General features: G+C 38.9%; 1 protein-coding gene across 3 annotated transcripts in view; it reads right to left on the reverse strand.

The window, feature by feature from the left end:
- Nucleotides 1-11,628, reverse strand: part of dpy19l3 (dpy-19 like C-mannosyltransferase 3) — a 79,963-nt gene extending 68,335 nt beyond the window's left edge. For all 3 annotated transcript variants that reach the window (XM_042484505.1, XM_042484517.1, XM_042484496.1), the window contains exons 1-3: nucleotides 11,533-11,628; nucleotides 10,811-10,937; nucleotides 8,255-8,382 (exon numbers count right to left, since the gene is read on the reverse strand). In XM_042484505.1, coding sequence (XP_042340439.1) covers nucleotides 8,255-8,382; nucleotides 10,811-10,928 — 246 coding nt within the window. In that variant the 5' untranslated portion in view covers nucleotides 10,929-10,937; nucleotides 11,533-11,628. The remainder of the gene's footprint in view (nucleotides 1-8,254; nucleotides 8,383-10,810; nucleotides 10,938-11,532) is intronic.
- Between the last annotated feature and the right edge of the window lie 8,801 nt (nucleotides 11,629-20,429).

Below are 20,429 nucleotides of genomic sequence, written 5' to 3' on the forward strand. Positions count from 1 at the left end.
AAATAAAAGCTCTGTGCCAAAAATTCACTGTACTTCAAAATAAAGTACCTAGTGCCTTTTTTTTACAAATCTGACATGTTCTTGAGTCACTTATGGCTAATGGAGAATGGACCCGTGACCCACCAACTGGGAAACACTGCTTTAAACTGTCAAGAGTTAATTTATTGTTCAATTTCAAATTCAAATGTGGCTTTCCTCAAAAAAAAAAGCTCTTTGTTGTGTCGTTAATGGTCATTTTGTGTTTGTTTTCGTTGTTTTCAGGCACCATTTAGGCATTGCCACTGTATCAAAAGTATCAATTTTGCAACGGCATCGGAAAAAATTTTATCATTGTCCAACCTTAGATTTAACGGTTTTCCTATTATTTGGGCTTTTTAGTGTTGACAGAGATCCTCACTAAAATAGCCTCATGTGGACCCACATTGCTTTGACATGTAAACAGCATTTTCACATTCAGCCAGCTCTGTGTGAGTGCTGTCTTAGACAGAGGCTTTGATAGCATTACCAGAAGGGAACACTGCACACACACACATGCACACCCACATGTGCGTGCAATGTGCGATGATGTCAGCCAGGAGCCCACTTATATGAGAACATTTCAGGGAAATGTTCGCCAGGCCTGTAAAGTGACTTGCATTTATTATGAATGAAAGCATCTGTCTGCTCCTTCCCTTCACACTCACACACACACATACACACACGCACGCACAAACCAGGATAGGACCGCAAACTGTGTTGGTACAGATTGCTCTCAATTAAGTGGATGTGCTGCTTTGTCTCTCTGTGACAAAAACTCACAAATTATCCTGTGCAGATTGCCTCTATGTGGGTCAAGATGTGTTGCACATTTGCATGAGAAACAGATGAAGCACCTGGCTGCCGGTTACCACCGACAGATGAGACAAATTTTGAGTTTTGGAGAAATTTTGGAGGGCCTGCTCGCTTAGTTGTTTTGTTTGATTTCCAATTCTTTTGTTCTACACAAAAAAGGAAAGACCATTCTGTGATCAGGACAATGCTTCTACAAAATCTGAAGCAATATCTGCAGAAAGAAACTCAACTGTTATCCACTGCCACTGCTGTTGCTGCAAGGGACAACTGCTATCGGATATGTTCACCCTTAAGCACCGTTAGCAGTGTGAGCACAGCTAGTGCTGCCAACATTGTGAAAAATGCAGCTACTACAGCAGAAATAAATATGTTTACAGTCTGGTGCAAAAAAGACAACAAAAAACGGGTTTGGTCTCTATAGCTAATTTCAACATTCATGACAACTGTACAGGGGCGAATTCAAATACCCATAGGATGAAATGATATGAACAAACCAGGTGTAAAATATTACTAAGGATTTATCAACACGTATTGCTGGAGAAACTAACATACGTTACAAAAGGAAAGCTGGCAGTTTTTGAGAATATCTTAGGGAGCTTCATGGACTTTTTGAAACAAAATGTTAATTAAGACCAATAAAACCTAAAGACAGGAGTGGGGTCTGGGCAAATCAGAAATATGAATATAAAAGATTGCAGCCCATGTAATCTTCAAGATTTCTACACATTGTGACGGCTGTAACATCTGTTACTGATCCCAGTATTAATAATTATTATTATCATGATCATTATCATTGCCTATTTTTTTTTTGTTTGTTTGTTTGTTTGTTTGTTTTCGATTTGCCTTTTCATTTTAAGGTTATACCATATTTGCTGCCAATACTATTTTGTTTACATGTATTATCTTTTATAATTGGAAAAACCCCTCTAAAGACAGTGTTTTTAAAACAAATGTAAAAAAAATAAATAAATAAAGGACTTAAATATAGCTAAACTATTTACACTTTATTAAGGCTAAATGTTACCCATATCTGACCCTTAATGAGCCAGTTCACAGCCTTAGATCCTTGGGTGGGGCCCTTCTGGTTGCTCCACAGTTGAGGCTTTAAAATTAAAGGCGACCGTGCCTTTGCTATCAGGGCCCCTCAGCTTTGGAACCACCTGCCCGAGGAGATAAGGCTGGCAGAATCAGTGATTTCTTTTAAATCACTTCTTAAAACCCATTTTCATAGACTTGCTTTTATGTGATGTTGTCTATTTTCATTTTAATTTTATCTTTTAATTTCTTCTTTATTCTGCCCTCACCACTACTCACTTATGGCTGCAGAAAAGTTTATTTATGTAGCCGTAACTGTCAGGGTTTCCCCCACATTCATTTTTTTGAATGCCTGCCATGATTAAAACATCTGCAGCAGGACCATTTATTAGGAGCGCTATATATATTATTGCAACACGATCTTAGACTGGATCTGAATGTTGGAATTTAAACCTGACACCCCTACTTATGGTATTAACCTTCAGAGCCATTTTGTTACAAAAATGAATCCTATAGTATCGTAACTTCATATGCAAACCACACAACATAAGACCTAACCAGGACACACCGTGTGACCTGCATTCCTTTCAATGGTTGACTCTTTCATCTACCAAAAGAAAAGACTATTACTGCACCGCTAAATTAGGCAAAAACAAAAACAAAAGATGTAAATGAATGTTCATTTACATTTCGCCCCAGTTATGATTCTGACAGAGCGATCTGTTCTGCCATGTCAACCACATCGCAGTCTGCTATGTATATCTCAGTCTGAACGAGAGCACTGGTGAAGCTTTGGAAGGGGGATTTAAAAATGACATCACTTCTGGCAGGGCACAATGTTCTGTTGCTGTACAACAAACACTGAACAGACTCTAAAAAGGTCTGTGTAACCATCAGTCGTCCCGGTGTTTTAAGACTTCATGTGGTTCATCTGAAGGCCTCGAAAATCAATCTGCTGTAGCTCATGGAAAAACAATCATCCCACTTCAGGATGAAGTGTTTATGATGTGTTTTAACACCAAACACTGGTTGAGGGGATGTGTCTGATTGGCACTCATGTTGCAGCTACATTTCCTTTTGAGATACGCAAAATATGTGTGTGGAATCTTTTCAGCTTTTAAATGTTAAAACCAGCAGAGATTTTCCATCTGTGAATATCCACATCTGTGATATGGTTGGTGAATCTCACAAATGGATGTCAAATCCTTAGATAACCTCCACATAAAAGTGCCAGGTACATCAATCCACCCATCTCTGCTGCTTCTTAACAAGCGCCTCATAAAAGACATAAAAGGCTCCATGTGTATAACATTTCCAGATCTTTCTCCTGAGCTGGCACAAACTCAGTGTTCAAATGTCAGGGAGATATACAGGCAGTAAGTTTACAGTTCTTACTAATCCACTGAGACGTCTACATACTTATTATGTAACAGCATCAGTGGACAAAGGACTTGGCAGCAAGTCATCAGATAATGATTGGTTATAAATATTTACGTAATATTTATGTTAATATTCACAACTCTGGTAAATAGCAACACTAATTTGCTCCATTCCGGTATAAAGAGCAAGTCATAAAATTTGCGGACTGTACCTAATAAAGCTCTGTATGTCAGTTGTCATATTTTAAGACATTATCACCCCCACAAAAAAAACAAAAAAAAACCACTCCTTATTAAAAAATCCTCACTTTGAACAGTCATCCATTAGAATTCTTTAGTTACTTTTCTTAATAAATAGAATTACTTTAATGAATAAATGTAACATATGGTGCTGTTAGATTGCTCATAGACCACCCTGTTAGTACAGGTGCATGTCTCAATTTGTGTGAGACGAGTGGGGGAGAAAACAGCTTTTTACTGCTGTGAAAAATGGTGTTTTTGAAAGGCTAAACGGCAATAAATATGTATTGAAGCAGAATATTTTTTAAAACTGGTTGAGCATGTCTATCTTTTTCAAAAGATTTTGACTTTTGAACCTCACAATGTTTTGGACTTATTGGCAATGTTTGTATCACAGGAGTGGGAAACAATCCTTTGCAGCCTCCACTGAAATTTAATTCTACAAATAATGTAAAACTAATAGTATTGGTGTAACCTTATCTTTATTTGCAACTGTGCAGAAATACCAGGTTTAAACTGAATGAATAGACATGCAGAAACAAAAAGAAGCTGTACAATATTCGAATGTTGATTTAGAAATCAAGTGTCATTATTATGAATGAAGCTTCAAAGCTTTGGCCAATTTGCTACAGCCCTACATAATTCCCCATAAAAATCTGCCAATTTTTATTTGTCCGGTCATGTTTGCTCCTCGGATGATGACCATGCCTCATTTTAGTTCAAACTGACTTCAGAATATACCAAAAATAACACCTGTATTATCTAGTCCAGGTGTTTCCAACTAGGGGTCTTTGAGTGAGTTCAAGAGAACCCCAGAAAAAAAGGGAAAGTTTATTTTCACTAATTCATTCACTATAGGAGTGAACCCAATGTGGGTAAGAGTTGTACAAGCAACTGCTCTGATTATTGGTCTTACGTTATCAACAGATATTTCCTCATCTTTAGTTGAAAACTAAATCTGTCTGGAAGTCTGGAACTAACAATCCAAATCTTTTCAGATGCAATATTTTATCAAATGGGGGTCCATGACCTAGTGTGTATCTCGTCAAGAGTCCTTGACAAGAAAAAGGTTGAGAACCACTGATCTAGTCCATATGTAAAAAAAAAAATAATAATAATTAATTAATTAATTCAATAAAATCATTGGCCTACAGCTATGGCAGGTAATAGCCAATTCATTAGAATCATTAGAAGAACAGGGCAGATCATGATGAACCTGTTTTCTTGGTTATTCAGCTCTTGTATTTAGTGACTGGTCAGAGTATTACTTATTGAAACTTTAAACAGCTCCCATGCAGTTACAAGCATTTGTCAAAAAAACAAACCTTCCAAACCATATATTCAGTCAGGAATAGGTACTACTACATTTTCAAATAGATGTGGCAATTTTACAACAGTGGACCTTAGAGGTTATAATAAAGAAAGAAAATATACAGTGCTGTGAAAAAGTATTTGCCCCCTTCCTGACTTCTTACTTTTTTTGCATGTGTGTCACACTCAACTGTTTCAGATCATCAAACAAATTTAAATATTAAACAAAGATAACCCAAGTAAACATAAAATGCTGTTTTTCTGTGAAGATTTTATTTGTTAAGAGAAAAATACTATCCAAACCTACATGATCCTGTGTGAAAAAATAATTGCCCCCCTTGTTAAATGATGAGGCAATTGTGATTAATCATATTATTGTGGAAAACTGAGTTCAATTCCATAGCCACACCCCAGTCTGAATGCTGCCAGACCTTTCAAATCAAGAGATCACTTAAAAAGAACCTGTCTGACAGGGTGAGGTCGGCCATATTGAACCCAAGACATCATGACGCGATCCAAAGAAATTCCAGAGCAGATCAGAAGAAAAGTAATTGACATGTCTCAGTCTGGAAAAGGTTACAAAGCCATTTCTAAATCTTTCGGACTCCAGCGAACCACAGTGAGAGCCATTATCCACAAATGGAGAAAGCATGGAACAGTGGTGAACCTTCCCAGGAGTGGCCGGCCTACAAAAAGTACCCCAAGAGCACAGCGACGACTGATCCAAGAGGTCACAAAGGAACCCAGAACAACACCTAAACAACTGCAGGCCTCACTTGCTTGATAAAAGTGTGGCCTTGCTTTGATAAAAAGAACATCATGCCAGCAGTGAAACATGGTGGTGGTGGTAGTGTGATGGTTTGGGGCTGCTTTGCTGCTTCAGGACCTGGACGACTTGCTGTGATTGAAGGAACCATGAACTCTGCTCTCTACCAACAAATCCTGAAGGAGAATGTCCGGCCATCAGTTCGTGACCTCAAGCTGAACCGCACTTGGGTTCTGCAGCAGGACAATGATCCAAAGCAAACCAGCAAATCCACTTCTGAATGGCTTAAAAAAAAAAACAAAATGAGGGTTTTGGAGTGGCCTAGTCAAAGTCCAGACCTGAACCCAATTGAGATGCTGTGGCATGACCTTAAAAAGGTGGTTCATGCTCGGGAACCCTCCAATGTGGCTGATTTAAAACAATTCTGCAAAGAAGAGTGGGCCAAAATTCCTCCACAGCGATGTGAAAGACTCATTGCCAGTTATCGCAAACGCTCGACTGCAGTTGTTGCTGCTAAAGGTGGTTCAACCTGTTATTTGGTGTAGGGGGCAATAACTTTTTCACATGGGTCATGTAGGTTCACATGGCTTTTTTTCCCTAAATAAATAAACTCTGCACTTAAAACTGCATTTTGTGTTTACTTGTGAGTTATCTTATAAACTTATATTTAAGTTTGCTTGATCTGAAATGGCTGAGTGACAAAGGTGCAAAAAAGTAAGAATTCGGTAAGGGGGCAAATGCTTTTTCACAGCACTGTAGATGTGATTTAAACAGTTTCTGCTTGTTTTCTTGCCTTTTGTCCTGATACAGAGTCAAGATGTGTTTAGACATAAAAAAAACAGCAATTTTATTGAATTCCTTGGGAATTGTACAGAATTGTACAGGAAAATGTGTTCATTTGTAAACTTAAAAGTTATGCCTTTTCCATTTTTTTTCAGGCTCGAATTCAGGATACAGGTAATGAAGGGTTAAAAATAAATCCCATGGGACATTATTTCACCCTTGGACCTGGCAGAATCTAAAAATAGACACTTCAAGGATAAACAAAAAAACAGGTGGCAAAAAAAATCCACCCTTTGAGCGTGGACCTAATTTTCTGTCGAGACTAATAAGTAAACTGTACACTACATCGTGGCCAAAAAACACTGTGAGCTTTTTCTCAATCTTGAGAAATAATCAAGTGTTTTACACTGACTAACCTGTTCAACTACCACCACTAGCCAAGTGTCTTTACATGGTTTAGACCAGAGAGCAGCATGAGACTACTGCAGTTCCTTGAGGCGATGCTGGTCTGTTGGTAAAGTCAAAACTCTGATCGTGAGCACATGATGTACTCTTGGTAAAGATCATGTTATGATTTTTTTTAAGGGATAGTTCACCCAATAGTAAAAACAATTTAATACACTCAAGGTCATCCTTAGCCCTTGTTATGAGCAGTTTCACTTGGGGACTATTTCCTTTCAACCGAACAACACCTGAGCAACCGTATCACTGCACAAAAAAAGGAGTGCATCTACTGCCAGCTCACTTAGCACCACTTATGAGCTTGTCACAAGCACAAGCCTCTTGTCTATGAGCAAACGCACGCTTCCTTCTGTGCGATGATATGGTTGGCAGATGTAGAAGGAAAATAGTTCCTACATGAAAGTGCTTACAACAAGGTCTCTGGATTATCTTGAGTAACCAGGTCATGATTTCTGGAAAAAGACACTGCTGCTGAGTTTTCCAATGTACTTTTTTGGTGCTTCGCTCACCACAAGGTGAGTGCCATCTAGTTCCACTATCCTGGAGAGAAGGCAGACATCTCTACAGCTGCTATCTCCAACATTCTGCAATTTACACCAAAACAATCTAGACTGATGAATAACACTACAGTTAAGAAGAAAATATGTATTTTTTGACTTGGGGGTAAACTGTCTCTTTAAGCATCTGTTCATGTCTATGTAACCTGCTATAATATTTTTTGCGCCGTCACTGACAAAGAAATAAATAAATGACAGTCTCATTGTCTAATCCTTATAATAGCTGACTGAAAAGCCAGATGTTAACAAGTATTAGTAGGAAATGGGCTACATAGAATAAATAACATTCATTTTAACCCTTTGATACCTGAGCAAACTGGCTTGATTTCTTTTAAAAACATGGCAAGAGGGAAACGAGCAATTTAACAAGAAATGGCTGAAAATTGGAAATGGCAAGAAATTGGTAAAAAGTTACAAGAAAATTACCCGAAAATAAGATAAAAGTTAAAGTGAAAAAAAACAAAAACAATTATCAAAAGAAAGTCCTTTTCTTCACTTTTTTTGTTTTTCCTTTTTCAGTGACATTATTTAAAATATATAATTCAGAGAATTTTTAAGTGCTGCCTGTAGTGCCACTGCTGTTGCTGCAAGGGACTGTTTTTCACGGCACACTTTTTGACTTGTTGTAGATGGATAAGCACAGGTATTATTAACAACATTAACTTTGACGAAAAGGCACAGCGACCCCTATTAAGATGGTCAAACATTCAATTGGATGTAGAAAATTAAGAGACACCCGACAACCTTACATTATCTTACTAGTTGTCTGTTTGAACCCCAAGGCACACTTCTGTAAGGCCCTCCTCACTGACTCCTTAATAGCAGCATCAACAAAATTCGAAGGAAAACAATGACTTGACCTAAAGACTGTAACAATTATGGGCATTTACCTTTATGTTGGAGAACCACAGGTCGTTCTCATGCAGTGTGGCCATGTAGATACAGCACAGCAGGCCAAGGCCAACAGACACAGACCAACCAACCGAAGTCCAGATTATCGCCCCCCATGACCAGTCTCCTGCGGGAACATAAACAAGTCATCAAAGGGATACTTTGCCGACTTTCAACCAGCTTTGTATCAAAACAAGACTAAATTAAAATGTAGTATATGGCTGAACCAGGTTCCCAACATTTTTCCTTCAGGGACTTCTTTACTATCACTGAGTACACTGAAGACATATTTTAGGGATATTTCATATTAAATTAAGAGAAAGGTTGACAATGGCAATGTGCCTGTGGCCCCAAGCCCCCCACTACGTCTGCCCTGCTAATAATAATGAGAGCTCAGCTTGAGCATCTGGATGAAACACGGAGCAATGTGTCCTGGTGTTTCTAAATAATTCCAGCCGAAGTCTGACCAAACCGGAAACTAAAACAAAATAGTCTTTAGAAGTCTAAAGAAGTCACTTTCCACTGCTGAATATCTGTCTGTTTGTTCATTCATACACTTTGGCGCTCCACTCTGTCTGTCGTACTGCGCTGCTGTCAGACAATCATCTGTTTGATCCACGATAACGTAACGCCGCTTGGTTGTCAAATACTCAGTTATATTCTCAGGTCAAAGTTGTTCACTGCATTACATGATTGTTCAACACTTCTGCTGTCGCAATATTTTGGTGTGAGATTTGTTTTGGTGTCATGAGAGCGTGAAACTGGCAGTGAAAGCGTGTGTCACACGCCAGGAGCATGAGAGCCAGCAACCCTGAAATATGTGTTAAAATGCAGAACAATACACTTAATGTTGGACACAGTCGCACAGTGGAGGGCAGCTGCTTTCTCTGGAGCTGTACCCACCGATCATTAAACACATCCTCCCTCTGCAGCGCCACTATATATTGGTAAAATACTTGTGTAGTGTCAAATGAAATTTGAATCATTTTTTTAAAAAATAAAACATGAGCAATATACACATTTTTCATGCAGGGCTTTTGTACCGATGACACTGAGATATAAAAGTGGGAAAGGCACAGGTGTAAATTATGAAGTGAATGATGGCTCAGTTCCACTTAGCGGCTTCAGTTTCAGGGTCCTCATATTGTGGATGCTGCAGAACAACCTTGTTCGATGTGACCACATCAGAAATAAAAAGTGTGTTCCGACCACACTGAAGAGATGATATCATATAGAGGGCACAATATTGTTTAAACATGGGGACCAGTGTTGTATTGAGATCTGTTCCCGTGTTGAATAGTGATTTCTCACTATTAATGCAAAGCGCACGCTCAGTGGTTAGTAGGGCTAAAGTGGGAGATCCAAATCATCAGTTGGTGACCCCTCAGCTGACTGAGACAGCTTCAGGTCAAGCGGTCAGGGGTGGAAAACAGGTTAGTAAACACTAGGAAGCAGCATGGAGGCCATTGCAAATGTTCAGTCTCTCTTTCAACCTCAGTGCAGACCAATTAGGAATGATGTTCGAGTGCTGCTTGACTGGAGACAGACGGTATTTTTTGACAGCCAATCATTGCATCTCGCCGATAAAGGGGGGCGGTGTTGTATTTCCATCACTGCCAATGGAAGTCATTCAGAGCTGGAGCAGATAAAAACCTGTGACTCCTGCAGTCATTTGACTTGAGAGTGAATTCCAATTGTAACCTTTCCAATGAAATAAAAAAGCCAGATGTTAAAAACCATTAGTGTTTTTTGTGCTGTGGGAAAGGGACTGCATAGTACAAGTAACTACTTTGAACCCTTTGATACTTGAGCAAATTGGCTTGATTTTTTTCAAAAACATGGAAAGAGGGGTCCAAGTAATTTAGAGAATTTTTAGGGAGTCTGAGGAAGAGCGTTTTTTAGCTCTAAACGTCACTTATTTCACAGAATAAAATTAAGGGTAGCTCCCCGGTGTGAAGACCTCTATTTTTTCACATTTTGGTTTATCTTGGATCCAGCACCCACTACGGGATGTGTGTGTCTTTTTGATTCTCTTGGAAATAAATCAAACCAATTTTATAAGGTGTCAGAGGTTTAAATGCTTTTGAAAGCTATCTGCATGCAGCACATTCAAACGTATGTTGATCCAGGCATTAAGGGGTTGATAGTTTCTTTTCTTTCTTTTTTTTATCTGTAAAATGCAGACAAAACACCTCAGTTCATTATGCATGATGTCCTCTGAGGTTGCAACTCAAGCAAAATTAAACTGCATATGCATGGGCGCAAAAGGTGTAGGAGTGCAATCTTTAACCAGCAGAGTGAGTTTTGAAACAGTTGTATTTCTTTGAAAAACTTTTCTTTGCGTTGCGCACCTACAGCAGGTCAGAGGCCAGGGTCAGATACAGAACACTGCCCTGGAGCTAGATCTGGCTCAAGGACACCTCAGCAAGGTGGATGGCTGCCAACTACGCTGACCCCTCGGTCAAAGGGCGCTTTCCTTATCACTAGGCCACATTGTTGCTGCCCCCTAAAACGGTGTATAAAAACCAGCTGTTGTGGGAGGATGGCTCACTCACCATGCAAGATCTTCTCTGGATGATGATCGGTGCAACAGTTGTGCTGTTGCGACTGAAACTCTGCACCCAGAGGGGGCTCCTTCCCCTTGCTGCCCTTCCTCTGACGCAGGGCTGTCATGTTGAAACACTGCAACAAGCAGACAGGAGGGGGTTGTGTCTGATTACGCACACAGATATGATTAACACAAGACACACATATACGCAGGCATGTGTCAACCCACACACTAACAGCATGTGCACTACTGCAATCTGAGCCAAAGCAAACAACGTTTGTTTTCCTTCACTGTCTGCAGACGTTCATTCAGTCTGATAGATGGGCTGGACAGGCCTGCTTACAGCGGCATTTCCTGCTCACGTCGCGGCCACAGTAACGTGAAACACCAGACCTCATCTATCAACATCGACAGCATCCACATCACCGGCAAACTCCCCGAATCCTACCGTAACCAGGACGTAGCGTACGCCAAACAGCAAATATACAAGTCCCTTTATAAATATTAGGAAACTAGCAGTGAGGCGAACAGTGAGGCACACAATACCACAAACTACGACAAGATAGATTGAAACTCCTCTTGTGTAGCACACTTCTACAGCCTTATTATCATGAATGTGCATTTTGCATAAAGGCTCGCGCCCCGTTATGGACGCCAGCTTTTCTTTCTGTCTTGACAGCAACAAAGACAAAAAACGATTTGCTCCGACGATACATTTTTAAGCCTCACCCTCCTCTAGAGCAGCGGCTGGTAGGACGGTCCGACAGCTCTCTTCTACCTCCCTCTCTCTCCCTGTTTCTCTCTATTTCCCTCGCTCTTTCATTTTCCTCTCCTCTTTTTCCCTCCTGTTAGAATTTATCGGTCAGCTTCATACCGCACTACCGCGGGACAATACCGGAACACAAGAGAGCCGGCCTTCAAAATAAAAGTGTAAATTGTCACTTTTGTGAAGAGCAGGAGTTTGAAGCAGACGAGCGCTGGAAGGGACAGACATCTCTCCGGATGGCAGGGGACAATAGGACGAGAGAGGTGGAAAAGAAGTGGAGTCTCCCTTGTAGCTACGACTACAGTTAAACATATCAGTGGACCTATGTTTCTGAAATAAAGTCAAATGAAATTGAATCGAAACACAGAAACTGTTTTGCTTGTATTGTTTCCATACAATATGTCCACTGGAAATATCTGGTAACAGTAGAGAGAAGCAGTTTCAACTTAAAAGAGTACGGGCTGCCTCACAGTTTAAGTTGACTGGATGTGAGAACACTAGTGGGTTTTTATTTTTTATTGTTTGGTTGTATTGGTTTTTTTTGTTTGTTTGTTTAATGGTAAATTGGGAACCAGTATTGTGCTGTGACTGACTTTTAACCCTTTAACAGTCACACTAAGAAATACTGTTGCAAAAAATTATATATTATAGGCCACAGAATAAGTTAACAATATGATTACATTTATTAAAATAAAAACAAGCACTTTTCCTTGTATAATACGTTGCAAAAAGTGCAAAAGTCAGTGTAATATAACAGAAATCTGGGGAGAAATGTCAGATAATAAACATCTATTAATAAATGAGAAAAAATAAATAAATGCATATAAAAAACAATCCAGTGGAAGTATAATATAATATAAATATAAACATAAAAAATAAAAGATAAACATCTATTAATAAATGAGAAAAAATAAATAAATGCACATAAAAAACAATCCAGTGGAAGTATAATATAATATAAATATAACATAAAATATTAATATAATTTACTTAATAAAATTGAAAAATAAATTATTAAAATAAATACATCAAATAACAAAATGCATTGTATATATTAATTTATATAATTGATTGAATTGGATTAACCATTAAACCTGAGTTTTGAATTTTTGAGGTTTGTAGTTGTGATGTTAAAGTCGTGCAACAGCAATGTAGTTCGTGTATAGCCTAACAATAGCTTTTTGCTTCTGGCAATTTCATTTACGCTTCAAAACAAACAAAAATTGTGTTCATCTGTGAAGATTATCATGCTAAACAAAACGTGTAAACTTCATAAATTTGTGTTCAGAAAGCTTCTTTTTTTTGGCAATAATCCCAAATCCCATTCAAAAATCCCATAAAGTTTTTGATGAGGGTACCAGTGCAATGCCAACTTCCTGGTTGGCCTACAAAAATATGTCATCCCTTCACCACTCTATTATCTGCTCTCTTAGATTCTGGTGAAGGCAAAGCAGTGTTGAAATGTTAGTCTGTTTGCACAATTAAAAGCTGTAAACGAACCAGTGTGCTCCTGTCCTTGATTTCCCTTGAAATCTTAGTAGCTCTTGTGTCAAAGAACTGACTGAAGGATGAGGAGGCATTCATCTCTCTGCACAATAAAGTTGTAATGGCTATTTGACTGCTTTTTTTTTTCCTTTTCATTTGCAATTTGATTGCTGTTATTGTTGCTGTGGTTGTTTTTGGTCTATTTCTTTGTATTATTTTATACTGACATTATGCATCCTGCATCTTGCATTTTTTGTTCTCTTGTTTTAATTTTATCCTGACACTACCCTAGTTTCTTCTCACTTGTGTTCAATAGGTCTGTTTGGCTTTCTGTTGTTGTATCACTGCCTGTGTGTCTCAGCTTTGTTTTGTTTGTCAAAGCACTTTGTAAACTCTGTTTTTAAAGGTGCTAGTATATAAATAAAGTAATCATCATCATCATCATCATTATTATTATTATTATTATTATTATTGTTGTGGTTGTTGTTGTTGTTGTTGTTGTTGTTGTTGTTGTTGTTGTTTCAAAATCAGTGCAATAATCAAGGAAAGGATGATTTTTCATACCAACAGAAAACTAACAATGTTGAAGTATGAAAAGTACTTTGACCATTTCCCACCTTGGAAAGGATAAAATAAAAGTATTGGAGAGTGGTAAACCATTGCCAAAATCTCCCAATTTTGGTGATTAGGAGACAGGTCTCTACCAGCACCAGGTACATCAAAATAAAAAGTTAGACATGCACTAGCAGGCTCCATTGGCACTTCAAGGACTATTCTCCACCACTGTCTAGAGTCAGACAAGGCCGATACTTGATAAATCGTTCATAATGAATAATGAAGGACATTACTTTTTTCAATCTTTAATGGCAAGTATTAATTATTACCATGGGAAATTTTATATTCTATCCTACCAACCTCCCTTTTAATGAAAATGTGCTATTTAATTCATACTTGGGTTGTATTTTATTTATATTTAGGGGTTTCCCCCCTTTATTCCTTTTTTTGTTGGTAAGGATTTGTTCTTTCTGTTAGATATGCCCAGATTTGATTTTGATTTGTTTAGTTTGCTTTGTAATAAAAGAACAGATGAAACACTGACTTTTACAAATAATGATAATGACTCTACATATGCATTTTCACACTGGCCAGTGTAGTTCTCCTTCACACTTGGCACAAAGGAAAAGTTTAACCTCTCCAACCTCACCATTAGATGTCACTAAATCATGCACACAGGACCTCTATGTTAAAGATCTGAAACTTCATCTTATGCACACAAAATACTCAAACTTAAAATACTCTAACACTCAAATTTAAAAAGTGAATTCTGGAGCTTAAGAGATCCTTTTGTATTTAATTAATGAGTGCAGTAAGCAACTTGGCAAAATATGTCTAATCTAATCTAATCTAAACAAAGATTCTCATGCTGTTCTAAATTATTGTTTTTTGAATTCTGATTGTCTCTGACTGTCTCCCTCCTTGTTTGTGTACTTTAGGTATCTTCTCCAAAGCTCCTCCAGAATGGTTTATAAACAGAGCATACCAGGCCAACTTCAATGCACTGCAACACTTTTGAAGTTTTTGTAAAATCTAGTCATGCAGATTTGCAGTTTTATCTGCAGAGGTTCTGTTTGTGACTAAGACATCAGTAGCTAGTAAATTCATTAATATTAAATTTATTGCTGCAGGTTTTTGCAATTTATTTATTGTGTGCAATTCAACCGCAACACCTCTTCAACAAACACAGCATGTGGATATACCCTCTATGGTACAGCGTTACCACATGGCAACAACCCCATTTTAAGCCTTCTACACACAGATAATACATCCTAAGTTATGATGCAATGCATTAAAAAAGAGGTGGGGTTCTAAGTAAACCAATAGCAGTGTTTAAATTTGTCACATTACTTTCTATAGGCCATTTTGAAACCCTTTTCTGCAGACATCAATGACGGGAGGAGCCTCACCATTTGACGCCTAAAAATTCAACAAAAAAAGTGTTTTTTTGAAGTTTTTCAACGGGAAAAAAAATATACACTCAACAATAGGTTAGTTAAGTTCATTATCATGTAGTTTCTTGCACTGTAGTCGATCAATAAATAATAGAAAATGTTAAAAATGTGTACGTTGCCATATGGCAACACCGTACCATTATGGATTGCTAGCCTGGCATGTTGATAACATTTTGTATATAGGCCTACTTTGCAATTGCATTGGTGTACACTGATCTTCTATAGTCTATAAACTATAATAATGCACTTTGTGAGTCCTTTCCACATTGCATATGATGATATTTGACACATCTTTCTTCCATTTACAGAATGAATGCAAATTTTTTTTTATGGTACATCGTGGAAAAAGGCTGAACTAGCCCTCCCACTAGATGATAGTGAAGATGACAAAGAATTCAGTGACGAGGAAAATGAGCTGCTGGAAACACAGAGTGAGAGTGATGAAGACAGTGAGACGGATGAAGATTATGAGCCAGAGAATGAGGACAGTGGGGACAGTGAGGACAGAGACAGTGAGGGCAATGGAGACAGTGAGGAGAGGGAGGACAGTGAGGATGAAAGTGAAGTGACAGGTATTACCAGTAAGAGAGTGTAAAATGGGTAACACTTTACTTGACGCCTGTTCAGGCTACTGGGGATTGTTTATACTATAACATGAGTTTTAAAATAAATGTTACATACAATTTTAAACAAAACTCTCATGTTTTCATTACTTTCCATTATGGTACGGTGTTGCCATATGGCAACGAAAAAATAATATTTTATGAAAATGTCTCTTCATTATGTTTACTTGGTCTATTTTAAGACAAAAAAACACCCCAAACATTTTTTTACCAACTGGGATCATAGTGCGTACCATAGAGGGTTAAGAGAGAAAACTTCTCAGTGGTACGACTTTCTTTTAAAGAGAAAGTCCCACTGTAAAATGTGCTCCCTTAAATCTGTAGATCATTCTTAAAGGCCAGTCTCCGGTCCGGATCTGGACTGGATGGCAACACACCTCGTATTAGGAATGCAATAATACAATATCACGAAGTGTATGTTTCCTACTTTGGAAAAAAAAAAGTTTTATACTTATCAATAAATTGTTAGTTTTGTAGAATGTTGTCTTATTAGGAGCCAGCGAGCGTATGATGTTTAATTCATTGCATGTCGGAGTTAAAGGAGAGACTAACAGGGGTCCATTCAAAATTAGCAAGTTAGTTAATGGCAAACGGGCTTTCATGTTCTGTCCTGCGGGCACAAAAAAGAGACACATATGACATATTCTGTCAGTGCACATTACGTCACCAATACGGTCAGAATGTCACTGTCCTAATGTACAAAGAAAAAAAAGTTGACAGAGAAAAACGAGTGGACAGAGAAATATGTTTATTTTGCCCCATCCAGCACGAAGCCCATGTGTTGGAGTTGTGAAAAGTGCAAATGTTTAACACTACTAAGACACAAAGCACAGACATTTCAAACAGCAATGTCCTCAGAATACCAAGGTGGGAAAACAAACTTCTTTCCTATGAATCAACAAAAAAGTTGTTTGTGAGCACTATGACACAGTGAAAGAGAGAGCTACTGAGGCCTCTCGCCAAGTGGCCAGGGTACAGGGCGTACTACCTTATCAACAATCATTTTGGACCTTTGGCCTTGATTAAAAATGAAATTTGGTCATTTGAATATTAAGTTTGAGAACCCCTGCTGTAGATCAAGTATTCTAAAATTTGTGATTCGTACACTGTTTTGTACACTGTTTGTGAAAAGAGATGTTGCTAATTTTTATAAATGTCATGAGCACTGTGAAATTCAAAGCACCTGTTTGAAAGTTTTTGTTTGATGGAATGAATGTGTTTTGTGTTACTATTATCTGCTATTCAAAAAATAAATCAACATCTAAATCTTTAAATCTTTGAAAATGATGCTTGTTAACCAATGAATCATTGAGCCACCAATTAAACATGTGATCTCCTGCTCTCTTCCTTTCCAGGCTGCAGAGATTTCCTTAGGAAGTGTCTTGTCGAAGACCCTGACTGGCAAGACACCTTAGAAGAGCAACAGTACCATCATTGGCTCAGATAGAACCACTGTCACATTTCTGCATACATGGTCACCCCCTGGTTGTTGCATGCCCAGTCATCCAGCTCTCAGTCTGCACTACAGTCGGAATGGCTTGGATTCATGAGCATGTAGCCATCAGCTCTTGAGCTGCATCCAGCCCTTAACCCTACCCATTCTTGGGCACCTGTCTGGGGGTCCTGTGCTGTAATCATATTTCCAGACCATGTGCAAAGAAACCCAGAGCCTGTCAAGCCAGCAACCAGCCCAAGCCTCAATCGTAGGTCCCCAGCAACCAGCTCAAGCCTTAGTCCCAGGTCCACAGCTTTCAACTTCCTTGTAAGCCTGCTAGCCTCCAATCACGTTTTGCTCCTGAGGTGACTAGCCTTCGATAGGGATGGGGATTAATAGTTTTTATTTATATTAATACCATTATCAAGACCCCTTAACAATCAGAGTCCTTCTCAATACCATTATCAATACTTTTCTATTATTTGGTGGAAAAGCAAAGCAACATTTAAAAAAATATATTTTGATTTAAATATTTACTATAATCTTGGCATCAGTTATTTTAATTATGTATTATAAGACAATCAGAGGTCATGATAGGATGTTAAACAGGTTGTAATTCCATGTCTACTACACATTTCAATTTTCACACCAAAAACGAGATTTTCTTACTCTTGATTTTGGACATATCACAATGAAACCTTATGGAACCTCGTTTTATTTAGCTAACTATCTGCTATCTGCTAAGCCCCCTGCTATCGCCTGACCCTGAGTCAGTTCCAGTGTCAGGGATCCTGGTAGATGCCAAGTCTATACCTAAGTTGGGGATCCTGGCAGATGCCAAGTCTAGTTGGCGGAACAGCACACATCTGACCGTGCTGAGCTGCAGCGCTCCAAAGTTCCTGTCTGTGATGAGCTGCAGCAATCCCGTGCTATTCCTGCTGAGCTCCAGCAATCTCCTGGTTCCCTGTTCCCACCAGACTCCTGCCTTACTGTCCCATTGCCTGCCTCCACCTTAGCTACGCTGTCACTGGCTCCCTGCTTTGCTCTCAAGGGTTCCAACCTGTAGTCAGGTCATGGATTGCCAGTTTTGAATCAAGTTCCTGAGTTCCAGTGGGGTCACCCCTCCATGGCTGTCATCTACTGAGGCTCTCTCTCTGTGGACGTCCTGCCGTGGGGTCCTGTACCTGAGTTCCAGTGAGGTCCCTTCTCTGATGATCCCATCTCAGAGTTCCAGTGGGATCCTGTCTTGGAATCTCCGAGTTTCAGCAGGATTCTGTTTCGGAGTTGCAGTTTAGTCCCGTCTTCGACTTCCAGTGGGGTCCCTTCTCGGAGGGTCCCCTCTCTGAGGGCCCTATCTCTGAGTTCCAGTGAGATTCCATTCCAAAGTTCAAGTGAGGTCCTGTCTCTGAGAGTTACATCTCCAAGTACCTCTGGCATCTTTTCTCAAAGGGTCTCAGAGTGTCAGTGGGGTCCAGTCTGTGAATGAAACCTCCATGGCTGTCACCTAATAGGGCTCCAACTCTGTAGATGTAGACTGCAATGGGGTCCTATCCCTGAGTTCCAGTGAAGTTCTTTTCCCAATTATCAAGTCCCTGAGGGCCCCATCTTCGAGTTACGGTGGGATCCCATCTTAGTACCAGTAAGGTCATGTCACCAAGAGTCCCCCAGTCTCTGAGGACCCCATCTCCAAGTTCCAGTTGGATCTGGTCCCTGAGTTACACTGGGATCTCCAGTGGGGCCCCTCTCTCAGAGGTTAAATGAAGTCCTGTCTCTAAATTCTCATTATTTTGTTAAATGCTTTGATGTAATTTCATAATGTTGCTCTGTCCTCTACACATGACATCTATTACAAGTCTGTCCATCCTGGAAGAGGGATCCCTCCTCATTTGCTCTTCCTGAGGTTTCTACCCCTTTTTTCCCTGATAAAGGGGTTTGATGGGGAGTTTTTCCTTATGCGTTGTGAGGGTCTTAGGACAGAGGGATGTCATATGCAGCAAAGCCCTCTGTGGCAAATTGTGATTTGTGCAATAAGGCCTTTTAACTAAAATTGAATACTCTAATATGTTGATTAAAAAAAATTTAAAAAATCAAACTTAGCTGTACACATTTTTTGTCTTGTATTGCTACAAATACCGAATTTCACCTCTGAGAATAAATACAAACTTAGGATACCTTATTTTTGTCTTGATTTATGTTTGAACACAACAAATGTTTGAGACCAGCATTGCCTCTTGAAGGGACAGGGATTTTAACCATGTATTCAGTTTACTTGTCATGTTGACGGCTACTAATCTTGTGGACAGTTTATAAAACCCACTACCTGTGAAAGAGACTTTTAAATGTCTGAGAGATGAATTGTGATAATGTCAGCAGTTATCTCAGTTTGGGCTTCAAGACACCTTATTTTAATAGAAAGCCTCCTTAAAAAGTTGGGGAGTGGAGTTTGAAAGATATTGAATTGCACTGTGCAAAATATAGCGTCCAGCTTTAATGAACCATGGCCCACACGGAAGTGTTTATGGGCCCTTTTAACAAAATGCAGAGATATTTTGAAAAAAAAAATTGCATATATAGAAATAATTTTTTTTGTCATATTTGATACGTCAGTCATTTATGGTAAGTATTTTTTTTTTGAAACAAATACATACACGTTTTATTGCAATTGGAACACTTCAACCTTTTTTTTTTGTTCTTAAATATGAATCCTTTCATTACATCTTTGGTGAACTGTGGTAGCTGAAAAAACAAGCTTTGTCCTTATTCAGGCAAAGATGGACTTTATATGTCCCACAGAAGACATTATCAGGAAAGCCATGCACCTAAGGTCTCTTGTTTGTGGCTGTAAAGTTTCATTTGATTTTGGTTATCCCAGGGGTTACAGTAGGTCACTTTAAATAAAGAGGTCATGTTTTAAAAAATGGTCACGCTACAATAAAATGGCTACTATCTGGGCTAACATCATCACACATGAATACAATTGGACTCAAGAGACTCAGCTTTCCAGTCAGATCCCATTTATGCAACATGCGCTGCAGATCATCTAGATCTGCAGCGCATGTTTTGGTTGGAGACCAATCTGTGTGCTAGTTCCCAAGCCCTTTAAAAGCTAGGGGTGCCAGGACGTGGCATATTGCAATGTAAATTGTGAATTTGGCAAATTACAGATGCGAGAGGTTTTCTGCTAAAGAAACCGATCTGCTTGTGCGCGAGGTGTAGGCACACAAACAGATAATTTACTGATGCAGCAGAAATCCACCAAAAGCAGCAGAGGTAAAACAGGCATTGGAGGACGTAACGGTGCAGATCTC

Source organism: Plectropomus leopardus, chromosome 1, assembly GCF_008729295.1.
Source record: "Plectropomus leopardus isolate mb chromosome 1, YSFRI_Pleo_2.0, whole genome shotgun sequence".
Classification (NCBI taxonomy): domain Eukaryota; kingdom Metazoa; phylum Chordata; class Actinopteri; order Perciformes; family Serranidae; genus Plectropomus; species Plectropomus leopardus.